This window comes from Mauremys reevesii, linkage group 4, assembly GCF_016161935.1.
Source record: "Mauremys reevesii isolate NIE-2019 linkage group 4, ASM1616193v1, whole genome shotgun sequence".
In the NCBI taxonomy this organism is placed as follows: Eukaryota; Metazoa; Chordata; order Testudines; family Geoemydidae; genus Mauremys; species Mauremys reevesii.
In genome coordinates, this window is record NC_052626.1 from 74,482,481 (window position 1) to 74,498,065 (window position 15,585).

Sequence of the window (15,585 nt, forward strand, 5' to 3'; positions counted from 1 at the left end):
GGAGCTCAAACTCCTCTGCAACCTCTACACACTTTCATCTTGCTGATATCTACAATTTCATTTATAGCCATTTGTCACCTTTCATAATTAAATGCAGTCATTGTACTGTCTGGTCTGGTAAGTGCACTAGGAATTTAGTTTCATGCTGTAGCCCCAGTTTGGACAGTAGACACCAGTTTGTAGCTTCTTGCTGCTGTACCCTCTCTCTCAAATCCTGTGTCCTAGCCTGCAGCCCAAGTGCCCAGAGGGGATGGAGAAAAGTTCTCCTCCACCAGGATGAAATTAGCTCCTACATCTTGCAGTCTATAAGGGCACTGGCACTGGATTGGTGTATGTAGAAGCAGATCCATCAGTCTCTCTCGGTACTGTGCCCAGCTTACCCTAACATCGAAGTGTTGTGTGACAGTGAGCAGATGCCCCCTCCATGTGCAGACTCTACAGATCCTGTCTACCAGCTCTGACACCAGGGGAGTAAGAAGGAATCCCTCTTCTGTACACTCCTCAGTGAAATTTCCTCATATGTGCTCCTCTTTCTCTGTGGCTCAGAATCTTGTGTTGGTTTAAAGAGTGCAGCTTGGTTCATTACTGGAGATAAGATGTTTTATTCAGCCCTGTTCACAGATCCTTCTCCTGACACCATTTGTTAGCTGTGTGGCACTGTGGGATGGATGCCTTGCTTGTGGGGTTTTCTGATCCCTCTATACTTCCACAGTGATGCACATGGGCATATAAACACAATTAACCAGGCACAATGAATGAATAGAGAGTGAGAGAGAGAGAGGACGACGAAAGAAACATCTAAGTTGAATGTTCCTATAAATCATGATCAACACCAAACAGATGTAAAACCAGCCAATTTCTCATTACATTTTACAGCTACCATGACGTAAATCTCTGTACATTAAATACAGCTAAGATGCAGTCACGGTCTTGGCACTAATTTGACAGATGCTGAGATGAGCGGTATCATAAATCAACATCTCAGCCTGAAACATGGTAAAAAGCTGTCCGCTCCTTGTTTGAAGTGTGTATTTATTTACATAGACAGTTCACCAACATGCCAAAAGGCTGATGAGTATGTGGTAGCTCTGCATTTTAAAGCATGCCACCAGGCACTCTGCATGAAGTGGTTCGTCTGGCCAGTGTCACCAGTTTCCATTTATTTCCTTTGGGGGTGCAGGGGTGGGGCATCTCACCTCTGTGTCAGACATGACATAAAGCAGACTTGGCTCTTCTTCAACAGCTTGCTATCAGAACACAAGAAAACACTTGGCCTCTGCAGCAGCACCCCCCACTTCAAAGGCCCTGCACCAGCCTCAGGGACTTGGGTACCTTTGATATGAACATGAGAAAAGCCCTTGAACACAAGTTGTACACAGCTCCTGGGGATCTACTTTAACAAGACAGGAAGTTAATTAAGTGGGTAAAATCCCACAGGTTGGAGGAACAGCTGAGGAATTATCTTTCTATCAGGTCAGTAATGAGGAATAACCCCCCCCCCACACACACACAGACAATAACAGCTTGATATGAACTCACTGGCATTCCAGACCTTTTACAAGACTTGGAGTTCCCAGTAGAGGCATATGCAGCAGCAGCTGCAGATCAGACACTGGGCAAAAACACATTTTGCCCAACTGAAGGTGATGCTGGCAATGTGCCCATAGGCTCACACCTATCCAGCATAAAATGGACCAGGTAATAGCAACCTGCCTCTTTTACATGACAATTGAGCCCATGGAGACCATAAGCCCCTTGTTGCAATGCTCCGTCATGGTCCCAGCAGTCTGGATGCCCTACACACTACAACACAAGCTGCAGGGCCTGATTCTGCTCTTAGCGAAAACCAGGAACAACTCAGTTGAAGTCAGAGTTGGTAATCTGGTGTAAGACCAGTGTGAGAAGCAGAATCAGGCTCGTAGTTTCCATGTAGCACACTTTATTGAAAAGGAAAGTAGCCATGAAGTTTTGTTTTTGACCATCTCTGAATCAGAGAAATGAAAGTGAGTTTCAGAGAGAGCAGAGAGGGAGATAATAGTGAACAGATGACCCACAACCTACTTGATCAGGTGCTGAACAAGTCCATTTCCTTTACCCTACAGCATCTCCCTAGGCTGCTTGCCATTAAAAAGACCACATTGCTCACCCATTACCACTCAGCAGCATCTAAGAATGCTATTTCCTATTCTATGTATAGGAAAATACTGTGTATTTGCTCAGATGCCACTCAACAGCACGCCATGACTTTTTAATGGCAGCCACTGCAACAGTGGCCCTCATGACATGGAGCATGATCAGAAAGAAGGCATTCTGCCCTACTGAACTGATTCTTCTCAAATTACTCACTAACAATCTATTTTGGGAACATTTTGGCTGTTCCAAGTTACTAGAGCTGTGGAATTTCTATAAATGGTGTGGACCTAACTAGAGCTGTGGAATTAATTTTTCTCCACATAACTCCTTGACCGCCCTCCAAAAAGATGTCTTCAAAAGGCCTTCTTGTCTTATTGTTACTATTTGTATTCTAGTAGAACCTATGAGCTCCAACTGAGTTTGGGCTAGAGCTGCTCAAAACTTGGGACTTCTGGTGTGCGAGAAATTTTGGTATTCTAAATCAGAATGAAACAACATTTAAAAAAAATTCTTGCTTACTGGAAACCCCCAAAAAATGTGTTCAGGAAACACTGACACATGGTGTCTCTGAAATGAAATTTGCTCCCTGGGATTGGCAGCTGCTGAGTGAAATTGACATTCATGACAGTTTTATCTCTAGAACATTGTCTATAATTTAGCGAAAGTTTGTCAAATCTGATTTGCTTTCACAAGAAATCTTGCATTCAATGAATTGGCGTTTTCAAAAAAACACTTAGTTTAATTGGAAAATTTCTGATCAGCTCTAGACAGAGTTCCACTTTGCTAGGTACCATGCAAACATATAGTAAGGGAATATATGCCCTTAAGTATAACTAGGCAGGACAGCAAGGAGTGGGAGAAACAAAGTACTATTATTCCCATTTCACAGATGGGAAACAGAGAGAGAGATAAAGGAAGTGACTTGCCCAAAAGATCTCACATTCTGTATCAGAGATGGGAAATGAACCAAGATCTCCTTAGTCTCAATCCAGTGCTTTAGTCTGAAGATCCCTTCTCACTCTCTGCCTTTCCCTCTGTGTTTTTATTAGTTGTGCATGATGTTCTGTAGTTAAGTATAGAAGCTCATACTCAAAAATTCAATCACCAATCCACTGACAACACTGTGAACAAAGAATTCCCATCTGGCATGCAGAAACCTCCCCAAGGAGACTGATTTCTTTATGTCGTATGCTGTGTGTATGGCAAAACACCTCCAGCATTTGACACTGTTTTTGATATATTTAATTGTAGGGCATTCTGCTGACCTGACCAATTAGAACAATGTTGCAGCACATGTATTCCTGAAGCAGATGTTTCATACATTACCTGCACCTTATCAATCAACACAGTTAATACCCCTACCATATGAGATAATTATTTTGCAATTACCTTGAAACGAGTGATATTTCTTGCAAAGGTTTCATTAATTATCCAAGCTTGCCAAAGGGTAAGGATAATGGAATATTTTCCCACCATCACTGCCTCTCATTAATCCCCATGCCCTCCTGGCCCAAAATCTATTGGAGAAAGAAACTGAAGGTGCTTCCTGAGTGATAGGATTATTTTATCTACTCTGAGGGAGCAGGGTCCCTAATAAAAGCATCTGCATTGTTAACAGCAATTTACATGTTGTTCTTTTAACCAGCACTTCCTTTGTTTTTCTACGTTTGAAACATCTGGAGTCTACGAAGAACAACCTTCAGTGTAACCCTTTTAAAAAGTTATTCCTTCTTTATTGACTCAGAAGCTGCAATTTCTGTTGGCTTGAACTGTTAATTTAGATTTGCTGTCGCTTTTCCCTTCCTTTCCCTGGTGGCAGCCACTGGGTGCTCTTTGGAATTACGAGGCTCTAGCACTAGTGCTTTCACATTCAAAACTGCCACTTTAGGAGCTCTGATAATCTGGGTATTTTGTACCACTCATTTTCTCATGTCCTCTTCTCTCTCCTGCATCTCCTTCCTCACATTCATCCAAGCAAGTACACGATAATGACGCCTCTTGACACCTTTAGGAAGGATTTTCCAAGAATGCACCAGAGGAAAAACTGGGCTCCAGACAACGTACAGCAGGGGGCTGAGTCTGCATTGCTGGCAATTCAAGTATCCCATGCCAGAGAGCTTACTCTGGCCAGGTTTTGATTCTCCCTTTCAGAATTTAGTGTCATTTGTTCATTCCATAGCAAGCTCTGGGCATCTCCAGCCTAATTTTTTACTAGTTCAGTGCTTTAAGAGATTTCCAATGGAAAGAAACTGGTATGCAAGGGGGTATTTTATAGCCTTGTATATCTCTTCAACTCTCTCTTGGAATGCGTGTTTAATACCTCATAGCTTGTATCTCTGGTTTATATCTTCTTCAGATCCCCTTTCTCCAAACAAACTCCAGCCTTCCCACCAAACACAACATTCCTCTTAAGATCCAATTATTTTTCTTTAAAAGAAAAACAAAGAAATAACAATTTTAAAGGACTTAGCAATGATATTTCAAGAGAGACAAGCTCAAACAAACTCATAACTGCAAGGTAGAGGCTGAGGAGAAAGCCATAGGCAGGTATTTATGGAAAAGGATAAACAGTGCTATTCCATTATCCTCTAGAAATGAAGACTTAAAGCTTGTGAAATTCCCTTCCCACCCCTCCACTCAATCTAAACTGTTATGACCACAAACCAAAGCTATTACATACTGTGAGTCTTGGCATTTTCATCATCTTCCAAATATCTAGCACATGGCTCAAAGGTTTAAGCATAAAGGTTTCACTAATTCAGACCAATGAGTTTTGTGGTCAGTGCATGAAATGAGATTGCCAAGTGCAAAGGGAAAAAGGAAAATTGTTTCTCTGAGCACAAAAGAAAAACACTAAAACCCCTTAGCCCGCAAACTTTCTGCTTACCAACTCCCTGCCCCACCCACCCATTCCCTCATGAACTCCTTTACAAAATCAAAGGTAGTCCTAGCTCTGTTGACACAAAAAATAAACCCATAATTTAAAAAAAGCAAGCAATTTACCACAGTTCACTTTCAAATTATCAGTCCCCTCTGCATAAGGCTGTTCTAGAGGAACAGATCAACATAATTGCAGAATATAAATAAGATTCCTGAAACAAATGCTGATGGGAGTTAACCAGATTAGAGCAGTTTTATATTAAAGGCTGCTTTACACCAAGCCCTATGGTGAAGGGAAATTGTATTGTAATAGGGGAAACATTTAGAACAGTGGTTCTCAAAGCCGGTCCGCTGCTTGTTCAGGGAAAGCCCCTGGTGGGCCGGGACGGTTTGTTTACCTGCTGTGTCTGCAGGTTCGGCCGATCACGGCTCCCACTGGCCGTGGTTCGCCGCTCCAGGCCAATGGGGGCTGCGGGAAGGGTGGCCAGCACATCCTCGGCCTGTGCCGCTTCCCGCAGCCCCCATTGGCCTGGAGCGTCGAACCGCGGCCAGTGGGAGCTGTGATCGGCCGAACCTGTGGATGTGGCAGGTAAACAAACCGTCCCGGACCACCAGGGGCTTTCCCTGAACAAGCGGCAGACCAGCTTTGAGAACCACTGATTTAGAAAATGTTAAAACGGATGCTGTAAAGTAGGTCAGGGAAAGTTTGGTTCACCTTGAAATTGCTACAGTCTCATGGGGAAAGAACTCCAGATCCACAATATTTGAAGACACTCATCTCCCATAACCAAGAAATGTAAAGGGTATGGGGAGAATGCCTCCATTTTTGTGGGTCCACTAGAAAAAAAATAAATAAGTGTGAGAGATTCCCTACTGACTCTGCAGCTGTATAACATGAACCTTGTTCCCAAAGCTCTGAACTAGGACTGACTGAAAATGGTAACGATTTTTTGCAAAAAATTTCAATCAAAACAGTATTTCAGTTTATGGAACTTGTCAGTTTTTTGATGAACCAATACAAAACAATTATTTTGCTTAATTTCATATAGAAAAAAACATTACGTTTTGGTTTTTGAAAACTGAACATATTCTGAGTTTCATTTTCGGGGTCCATCCCAATGGAAATGTATTTGATTTGCAAAAACTAAACTAAAAAACAAGTGTGAAACAAAAGAAAAAAAATTTCATTTAATCAAAAAATGGAAAATTGCAAAAAAAAAAAGGTTAATTTTTTAAAAAAGAAATGGTTTCCTTCAAAAAGCAATTTTTCATTGAAAAAATTCATTCAACTGCACTCTGCATGTTCTGGCTGATCACAATGACAATTACAGTGGCAAACAAGTAGGTGAACAGAGAGACAGCATGCTGACTTAAGCTGCATTAGATATACAGTGTGTAAATGGATGAAGACACATAGGATACGTCTATGCTGCAGCTGGGATGTGCTATTGTAACCCACGCACCTTTGGGGTGTGGTGTTCTGTCCCATCTAGTGGCACCAAGACCACTTAGAGAGAGATGATGAGTCTGCTCTACAGCCTTAGCTAACAGGCAGTTGGCATTTAGCTCATGCGGTAGAGGCTCGTGCACTAAGCTCCAGAGGCCCCAGGTTCGATCCTACCTCCTGACAACTGGGGTCTGTTGGCATCAGACTATTCCCAGCTAAGATAGATGTACACATGCTAGCTCTGCTCAAGCTAATGAGGTAAAAAATAGCAGTGTAGCCAAAGTGGCATGGGCAGCAACTTGGGCTAGCCTCCTAAGTACAACTTCATCTGCAAGGCCATCCCTAGAGGAGTGCAGGGTCTGGGAAAGAAGTGACAAATCCGTCACTTCCAAGACCGACCATGCCAGCCAATCACACTGGCCTGTGGGGCCCCACAAAGCACAGGACCCAGAGCGGTTGCCCCAATTCACCCCTACCCAAGGGATGGCTCTGCCCATCTGAGTACATGGGGGGGCCAAGAGTCTAGCTGCTGTGACCATATTGTTATTTGTAGCTCACTAGTCTGAGCAGAGCCAGCATGTGTACATCTATCCAAACTGGGAATTGCACCTCCCAGCTGCAGTGTAGATGTCACCCTTAGTGTTAGCTAACCAGGGTCCGACCATGCAACTGATCTACTAATTGAGGAAAGGCTGTAGGATTGGGCCCTAAAGGAAGAAGAGTCTCAGAATTTTTAAGATTTTTGGCACCATCATCATCAAAAATAGAGAGCCAGGAGCTGTGAGGGCCATTTTCAGAGTGATGCCAGAATGGACTACTGATCGCACAAATCTGGGTGGATGGAGCCCGCTCCTTTGAGGCGTCCAAACACATATGCCCTAATTCATCATGGATGGCTGCCCGAGAACATCAATAGCTGGAAGGGGCGAAGTTTCAGAACCTCTGGAAATAAACAATGCACAATGAACCAGACAATACAAGGAAGGATTCAACGTTAACAAGGGGGTGGAAGGTAGGGTCATTCTGCCTTTTCCTGCCAGGAGAATGAAAACCGTATTTCCAGGAGACAGGCAGCTCTTACAACCCCACAGCATCTAAAAAAGATGTAATGGCTTCCTAATACTCAAATCCTTCAGGAGACAGCAAACTATAACAGACCACTTTTTATTTTTTTGCAATGCAAGGTAGAAAATGTGTGAGACAGTTCACTAGACCAAAATATATGTATAACTACCAAGAAACTTATTAGCAACCGCAGCATGTGGTGAAAAGAAAAGATGAAGTCATGTTTTCCCCCAGCTAACGCTCAGTTGTACAGCACCTTATGGCAGTTCTGTGCTGTATGGCATTTAGTGAAATTACAGTATGCAAGAGGGAACTACGGGGGGAGAGAGGGAAGGCTGTTTATTTCCTGTTGGTTACTTTCTCATGGCAGCATTCTTGAGGATTCTTGCCAGTTTACATTACTAGCACGTCTCCCCTTCTCAACTGTTTTTTATTAGTTCTTCACTTTTTCTTTCCACCCCATCCCAGAGTTTGCTGTTCTGTCCTCCTTTCTTCAACGGCTTTAACAACAGGAAAGCCCAAGAGTGCAATAGAAACCAGAAAGCAAGGAAGTGGAAAGTTACTTTGGTTAATGTTGCATTATTAACACCACAATACATGGTAACGTATATAACACAGCGAGATGCACCAGCTAATTCTGCAGCAATATCAAATGAAACCAGTACCTAAAGTTCAGAGAATCTCAAAGCACTTTTCAAAGATGGGCAACTTCGATAATCCCCATTTTACAGATGGAGAAACAGATCACGGTCAAAGAGTATCAGTGAAAGAGTCACTCTGGTCTCTCGACACCCAGTCACCAGTGCTAATCACCAGTGTACTGCCTCTCTGTTGCACAGTTAAAGCTAGAGAACTAATTTTCTGGGACAAAGATGCTATAGCAGCAAAGGCAGGGAGTGATGCAATGCAAATCTTTTGGAGGCAAGTGGAAAACCCAGCAGTTCTGAGGTGGTGAACAGAAGAGGTGCAGAAATCACAAAAAGAACTATGCTCCCATTGAAATAGGTAGCAAAAATCCCACTCACTGCAGTGGAAGCAGGCAAGAGCCCCCAAAGAATATTGCCCATACAGTGAAACCTTTTGGCCCACATTTTCAAAAGTGACTAGTGACTTTGAGTACTTTTGTATCTGGGTGCCCAACTTGATATGCTTTGAAAGGGGCTGATTTTCAGAAAGTGCTGAGCACCCAGTCTCTGAAGATCATGCCCCTTTAAGCGGTCTCAAATTGGGCACACAGATTTGGAGGTACTCAAAGTCACTAGTCACTTTTGAAAATGTGGACTTTTTGTCTTGCTAATCCATGCCATATTTTAACCCCTGCCCCCATCCCCATCGGCTCCACATCAGAACAAATACCTTATTTTAATACCTAATTTTCAAAACTTATGTTCTCTGTGCACGTGCTTATAACAATCCATAGAAGCTTGAAACCAAAACTTATTTTCTCAGCAATTTATTTTCCCTCCATTATTCTGCTTTCTTCACTTGTAGGGTCCGCTCCTGAGAACTGGGCTATGCACTAAAGCTAATTGATTTTTTGGTTCACCAACTAAACTAAAATATGTGAAAATACTTTTTATTTCACATAGACATGAAACAAAGATTTTTTGGTTTCCTCAGCAAAACAAAACACTGAAAAAAAATTCATTTTGATTCAATTGAAACCAAGACCTTTTGCTTTGGGGCATGGACAAACATGAGGAGAAGGAGCTTCCCCCTCTTATATCCTAGTAGGCCAGTGGTTACGACTCTCACCTATGATGCGGGGGACTCAACTTTGAATCTCTGCTCTGGGGCAGGGACTTGAACCCTGGTCTCCCCACTCCCGGGAGAGTGGTCTAACCATCAGGCTAGTGGCTATTCTGGGGCGCTTTTCTCTCACTTTCCTCTGCTGAAGCTGCTCCATTTTGTCTAAACAATTAAACATTCACTGGAAAAGGGACTGGAATGCAGGTGTCCAGCCTTCCATGCAAGTGGCCTAACCACCAGGCTACAGAATGCTTCTCTTTTTATCTGGCCCAATTAATAGTGAAATATTTATACAAAACGTAACAACTTCAGCAGGAGAGACTGAAAGAGACTTACCTCAGAGTACACTATACCCATTAGTTAGAGTACTTGCCTGTGATATGGAAGAGAATGGAAAACTTGTGTTCAAATTCCTGGTTCAAATCAGGCAGAGTGAGGTCCTAAAGGTGGGTATCTCAGATGAGTGCTCTGACCATTGAGCCAGAGGGCAAAAGCTGGGCATCGGCACCATCACCACCACCTGTTATAAATCTACCCCCAAAAAGTTATTTTTGGCCAAAACTATTTGGCAAATTTGACATGAATTTGTGAATAATTTTGAGTCAACCAAAACAGCATTTTTTGATGCATAAACTCTTAGAAAAAATTCTCCCAACTTTACTATGCACACTGGTTTGTTATTGTAGGTTTATGCCTCACAAGTAGGTCTGTGCACCCTGTTATATTTTATAGGGTTGCCTGTGAATTCTTACTGCCAATGAGCATGGCTTCACAGTTGCCTGACTCCTTTCCTCGCTAATTTGTATTGTTTCTGTTTTCCCCCCACTATTGCAATAAATGTCACATTCTGCACATCAGCATTTCACACCATCCTGGAAACCATGAGAGTGGGAAGAGCACTATACTGCCCACAAAAGCATGAGCAATCCTGACTGAGGAAGGGTGTGAACAAAAAGGAGTCTATTGGCCTGAAAACATTAGCTTTTAAGAGAGCTCAGCTCTCATCTAACCCATTCCACGAGAATTATGGTCTATGGCAGGCAGAATATGGGATAATTAGGCAGAATTTGCTCTCAACAAACCGCAAGAGGAAAAAACAACAACTTTCAATTGCATGAACTCTCGGCTGAATTATTTGTTTTAGACTCATACAGAAATCAGGCTGCCACTAATATCAGCACAGTTCTGTCTCAGCCACTAAAGCAGGTACAGTAGCTCTCTTCAAGGTCTATATTCCATTCTAGATGAAGCCAGAACTATAAAAGATCTTCAGAAAGTGACTTCCAGATGCTGTAAGCTGAGCAGAGCTCCTTCTGAGGGGAAATCTCTCTTTTGGCTCACCTGGGAAAAACTGTTGCATACAATCCATTATTAGTTAAGACAGCTTATAGCGTCTGGCTACCAGTTGGCAAGATTCAGCAGTCTGCAGACAGCTGAGGCAAGGACCATAAAGGAATAATTTCAACCAGCTGAGAAATGTTCTCAGGTGCATGGGAAGTCAGCCCAGGAATCAGGAGAAGGCTGTGCATTTATGAAACTCACTCTCTTTTGCAAATGTGCAGCCCAACCCATGCTTTAGACACCAGGTGGTGAAGGAGGGTTTAAATCTTTGAGATTTTGAAGTCAGAAGCTACTCAGGCAGAACTATTTATTCAACTCAAGTGTATCTAACTGAAGAATCAGATGCCTCCTGTAACTTGACATAAGCAACTCTGAGTCCCACGAAGGTGAAAAGATGGAAATGGCATGGGCATGACAGACCATCAAGCATGCCCTACAACATATGTGCCAGAACCGCAGGAGTAGGATATATGATGCTAAAGCCCCTTCCCCAACCCTGCTCCCTCAATATGGGATAAGTGGCATTGTTTAAGGAAAATAAATAGCTTGGGATTGGTAAGAGGGATGAAGAAGATTCAACAACTGGCTTTCATCATGGCAGAAGAGAGGAGAAATAGCTTCTTATGCTCAATCAGCAGACAGACAGACATCCCCTCTACCCTCTCTTAAGCTTTAATTTGCTAAGTCAGACAAACTGGTGTGCTCTCAAGCAGGTTGCCTTCTTTCAGATGAGCACATGTGTCTGCCCAACAATGAAACAAGAAAATACCTCATTTAAAAAACAAACAAACAAACAAAACCATGAGAGGCAACATACCAGCTCCAGACTCTGGGACAATCCCCAATAGGCCATTTTTTTACCATACTGCAATCAGCACACCCAAACTGCATAAGGAGCTCTTGAAGGAAAACACTGAGACCCTAGCTGAAAAGAAACAAGATGCTAGACTTCAGGGACCAACAAAAGGGGCAGAGGGACACAGCAAAGCGAATTCCAAAAGGCCTGATTCACAACACCTAACTGGCTTGTTAGCATATGGAGAGAAAACTGGAGAAGTATCTCTGACACATTCTCATGAGGTTAGACCAGGGGTCGGCAACCTTTCAGAAGTGGTGTGCCAAGTCTTCATTTATTAACTCTAATTTAAGGTTTCACATGCCGGTAATTCATTTTAACATTTTTAGAAGGTCTCTTTCTACAAGTCTATAATATATATAACTAAACTATTGTTGTATATAAAGTAAATAAGATTTTTTAAATGTTTAAGAAGCTTCATTTAAAACTAAATTAAAATGCAGAGCCCTCTGGACCAGTGGCCAAGCCCCGGGCAGTGTGAGTGTCACTGAAAATCAGCTTGTGTGCCACCTTTGGCATCCGTGCCATAGGTTGCCTATGCCTGGGTTAGACACAAACGAGAATCTTATATTCTCGACAGCTGAGCTATTATATTTTATCTTTTCCCAGGGCAGTTCTCTCCTGTATGAAAATGATAAAAGTACATGTATCTTTACTGTCACCTAGGGTGACCAGATCACCCAGGTCAAATATCGGGACGCGGGGGCAGAGCAAAAAAAAAAAAAAAAAAATCCCCCAACCCCGATTCCTCCTCCCTTTGCAAGCGCTGGAGGGAGGCCCGGGAGACTCAGGGGAGCGCGGGGCTGGGGTGAGTGTGAGTCCAGCCTGGCCCCGAGCAGGCAGGACTCAGGCGCGGTACCTGGAGGGAGAGTACGGGGTGGCCTGCGGGGCCAGGCAGCGGCTGTTCTCCCCACCTGGGCAGCAGGACTCGGGAGCAGCCGCTGCTGCAGCTCCCACTGCCGCGGGGGGAGGAAGCGGCCACTGGCCAAGCTCGGCAGCTGCGGCTCTGGCGCCCACGAACCCCCCGAGCCCGGGCCTGCTGCGGGGACCCAGCGCGCACGCTGCGCATACCCAGCCCCTGGCCACTCACGTCTGGGCTGGCTGCCCAGCTGGTGCAATCCTGCGGTTGGCCTCGGAGTGGGGGCAGCAGGCCCCAGCCCCCCCATCCCGCTCGGGTCCTGCAGGGGAACGAACGGGACTGGGCTGCCGATGCCTCCGCCACGGGATTGCACCAGCCGGGCAGCCAGCCCAGACGCGACTGGCCAGGGGCTGAGCGCAGTGTGCGCGCTGCCCCGCAGCAGGCCCGGGCTCGGGGCGTTCGGGCCCGGGCACCAAAGCCGCAGCCGCCGAGCGCCACGTGCTTGGCCACTTCCTCCCCCCGCAGCAGTGGCTGCTCCCAAGTCCCCTGCCCAGGTGGGGAGAACAGCCGCCACCTAGCCCTATGGGCCGCCCCCCTACTCTCCCTCCAGGTACCGCGCCCAAGTCCTGCCTGCTCGGGGCCAGGCCAGACTCACACTCACCCCGGCCCCGCACTCCCCTGAGTCTCCTGGGCATGGCATGCTTGGAAAGAGGCGGGGATTTGGGGAAGGATCCAATGGGGGAAGGAGGGGGCGGAGTCGGGGCAGGGGAGGGCGCGAGCCCTTCGGGCTCCGGAGCCTTTGCTTGTTTGTCCTAACATTGGTCGGCACGCGGGACAAACAAGCAAATATCGGGACAGTCCCGATAAAATCGGGACATCTGGTCACCCTACTGTCACCTTGGGAATAAAAGAGAGTGTGCTTCCAGGAAGATGTTATGTGTAAGGGGCCCTCAACTCTGGAATGCACTCCCTGGACCTGCTGACCTCCAGAACACACAGCAAAGCCCATCATTGTACTTGGGCATTTGAGGAGTAAGTGATGCACTAAGAGCTGGAATATGTTGATCCCATATTTCTGGTTGATCACTGTCCGATTATGGGGAGGTGTGGTTCTTTTTTTGAGGGACACAGGGACAATGTTTGAAACAGCACATTCTGGAGGTTTTAAAATCCATCAAAGGTGATGAATCTGGTACCATCAATTAGTACATTGGAAGGAACAATTCCTACCCTAATAATCTATCTCAGAGCCAAATGAAGCAGAGCTCAGCCAGACCTGAAGGCTGGGGCCACTGGATGCACAGAAGATGGTTACATTTGAAGGCTTACATTGTTAGTAAAAAACCATAGACATGTACCTTGTTCCCATAACCAGAGAGATTCACAGAGACATAATTTATCACTGAAGAATATTTTTATGATTACTAGTAAAGAGACAAATACTGTAAAAAAAAATCTTTGGTTATTCCTTCAAATGTTAACAACAAATTTGCCTCAGCTATGTTTCTGTTTGCTACACTTACATATATACCCATCAATATTCTACCAACTGAGGTTACCAGCAGGAAATTAATTAATATTAAGCAAATATTGGAGACTATGTGCAGAAAGTGAATTTTGAACTTCAGTGCACATATCAGAAACCTGACCCTAAGAATTACATTAATCTAGTCAAGGCACAAAAATAATATCAGGTGACCTATATGTCCAAATCAGCACTAAATAACACAGCTGGATTTTCAAGCATCATACTCACAATTAACTGTTTGTAGACAGTCATCATACCACAAATTAACCAAAAAGAGTTCTGTGAATAATTTCAAATAAATAATCCAGTTGAGAAACATGTAAGCTATTCATGGACAATTTGCAAACAACCAACAAAACACCATTCATTAATTTTTTTTTTTGCTGCAAATTATTCACCCAGTTTTAGTAACAACATTTAGTAACAACAGAGGTAATTAGATCAGGGGTCAAGAAGGTATTTTGTCTCCTTCTGCCCCCTTGTATAGCATTGCACAATAAAACAGGTGTCTATGGTAATGCTTTATGTTCTTGAATTTTTGCCTCTCTGAAGCATCAGGTATTGAATGATGGAGGCAGGAAGACAGACTAGCTGGACAGCTGGTCTGATCCATTCTGGCAACTCTCAAAGTATTAACTGTCTCTGATGAAAAAAAAATCAGAATTTTGTGACAATGTTAATATTCAACTTTATTTCTATGGGATAAAGTTCCAGATAATACTTCTATCCTCTTAATGCACAAAAGAGAAATTAAGCCTCTAAATTCAATGCAATAGGAGTTTTCTTTCTGCTATGAATTTCAAAAGTCTCTGATTTGGGGTCTGTGTTCTGCTAACTTTGTCCAGGCTTTTAAAAAAGGGCCAGATTCTTATACAATTAGTCCCACTGGGACTAGTGGGGCTCCTCATAAGGTTTGCAGGATCAGGGTCCAGATTTGGACATGACTTGAGGTGGAAATAATCTGTATGAAAATAATTAATGCTATTATTCTTGCATGTCTCTGTATACAGAGAGGTAAAAATAGATTATTCACACTTCTTACAAAAGTGCAAATGAAGAGAGAGAAAATATTTTGGATCCCAGGATTCAGGGTAAGCAGCAGCCAGGAATGTTCTATCCAAATAGTTCCACGATGGTAAATGCTGCCCATAGTCTACGCTTCCTGAGTTTTCTATTTAATCAGGAAAGCAATGGGTTACATGACCCAGGAATTGACAGCAATGTGCCACTGTGCCAAGATTTGCTCAGGGAGTTACAGGAAAAGTCTGTCTCACATTTGGGGAAGGGTCCTAGTTTGGGGAACAAGCCCCAAAAGCCACAGATACTGTAAAAGCATCAGGTTTCCCTACAGTCACGGCTCTAGTTAGTATGTGACAGGAGCTGAAGCTACTGGAATGGGTTTGCAACTTGTGATAGCAATTTAATGGCTTTGCTTTATCATCCACTTTAGGCTTTGTTTGCCTTATGAATTACTTTGTTTCCATAATGCTGCAGTGTGGCAAGCGACTCGCACACATTGTTTTCATTCATAAGATTTTATATCCCCCAACCTGACTGAAATTAAAGCTCCATGCTGCGTGGCTGTGTGAGCGCCAGTCAAATCTGCTAAATAAACAACCTCATTTTAATTTATGGGAATAAGACCTTCAGGAAAAGATGGCGTTCCCATTTTAACTTAAGCTAGCAGCAGTGGTTCTTATAAAGTAACGGGTGCCTTCATTAATAGG

The 15,585-nt window shown here is 43.8% G+C and overlaps 1 protein-coding gene across 11 annotated transcripts in view; it reads right to left on the reverse strand.

Moving 5' to 3' along the window:
* TSPAN18 (tetraspanin 18) overlaps positions 1–15,585 on the reverse strand; it is a 223,270-nt gene that overhangs the window by 92,708 nt on the left and 114,977 nt on the right. The window contains exon 1 of one of the 11 annotated variants that reach the window (XM_039538219.1): positions 1,197–1,265. The exons of 9 other annotated variants lie outside the window; for them this stretch is intronic. In XM_039538219.1, coding sequence (XP_039394153.1) covers positions 1,197–1,211 — 15 coding nt within the window. In that variant the 5' untranslated portion in view covers positions 1,212–1,265. Of the gene's footprint in view, positions 1–1,196; positions 1,266–4,453; positions 4,540–15,585 lie in introns of those variants that run through there. One more of the 11 variants, XM_039538228.1, reaches the window with a different exon arrangement.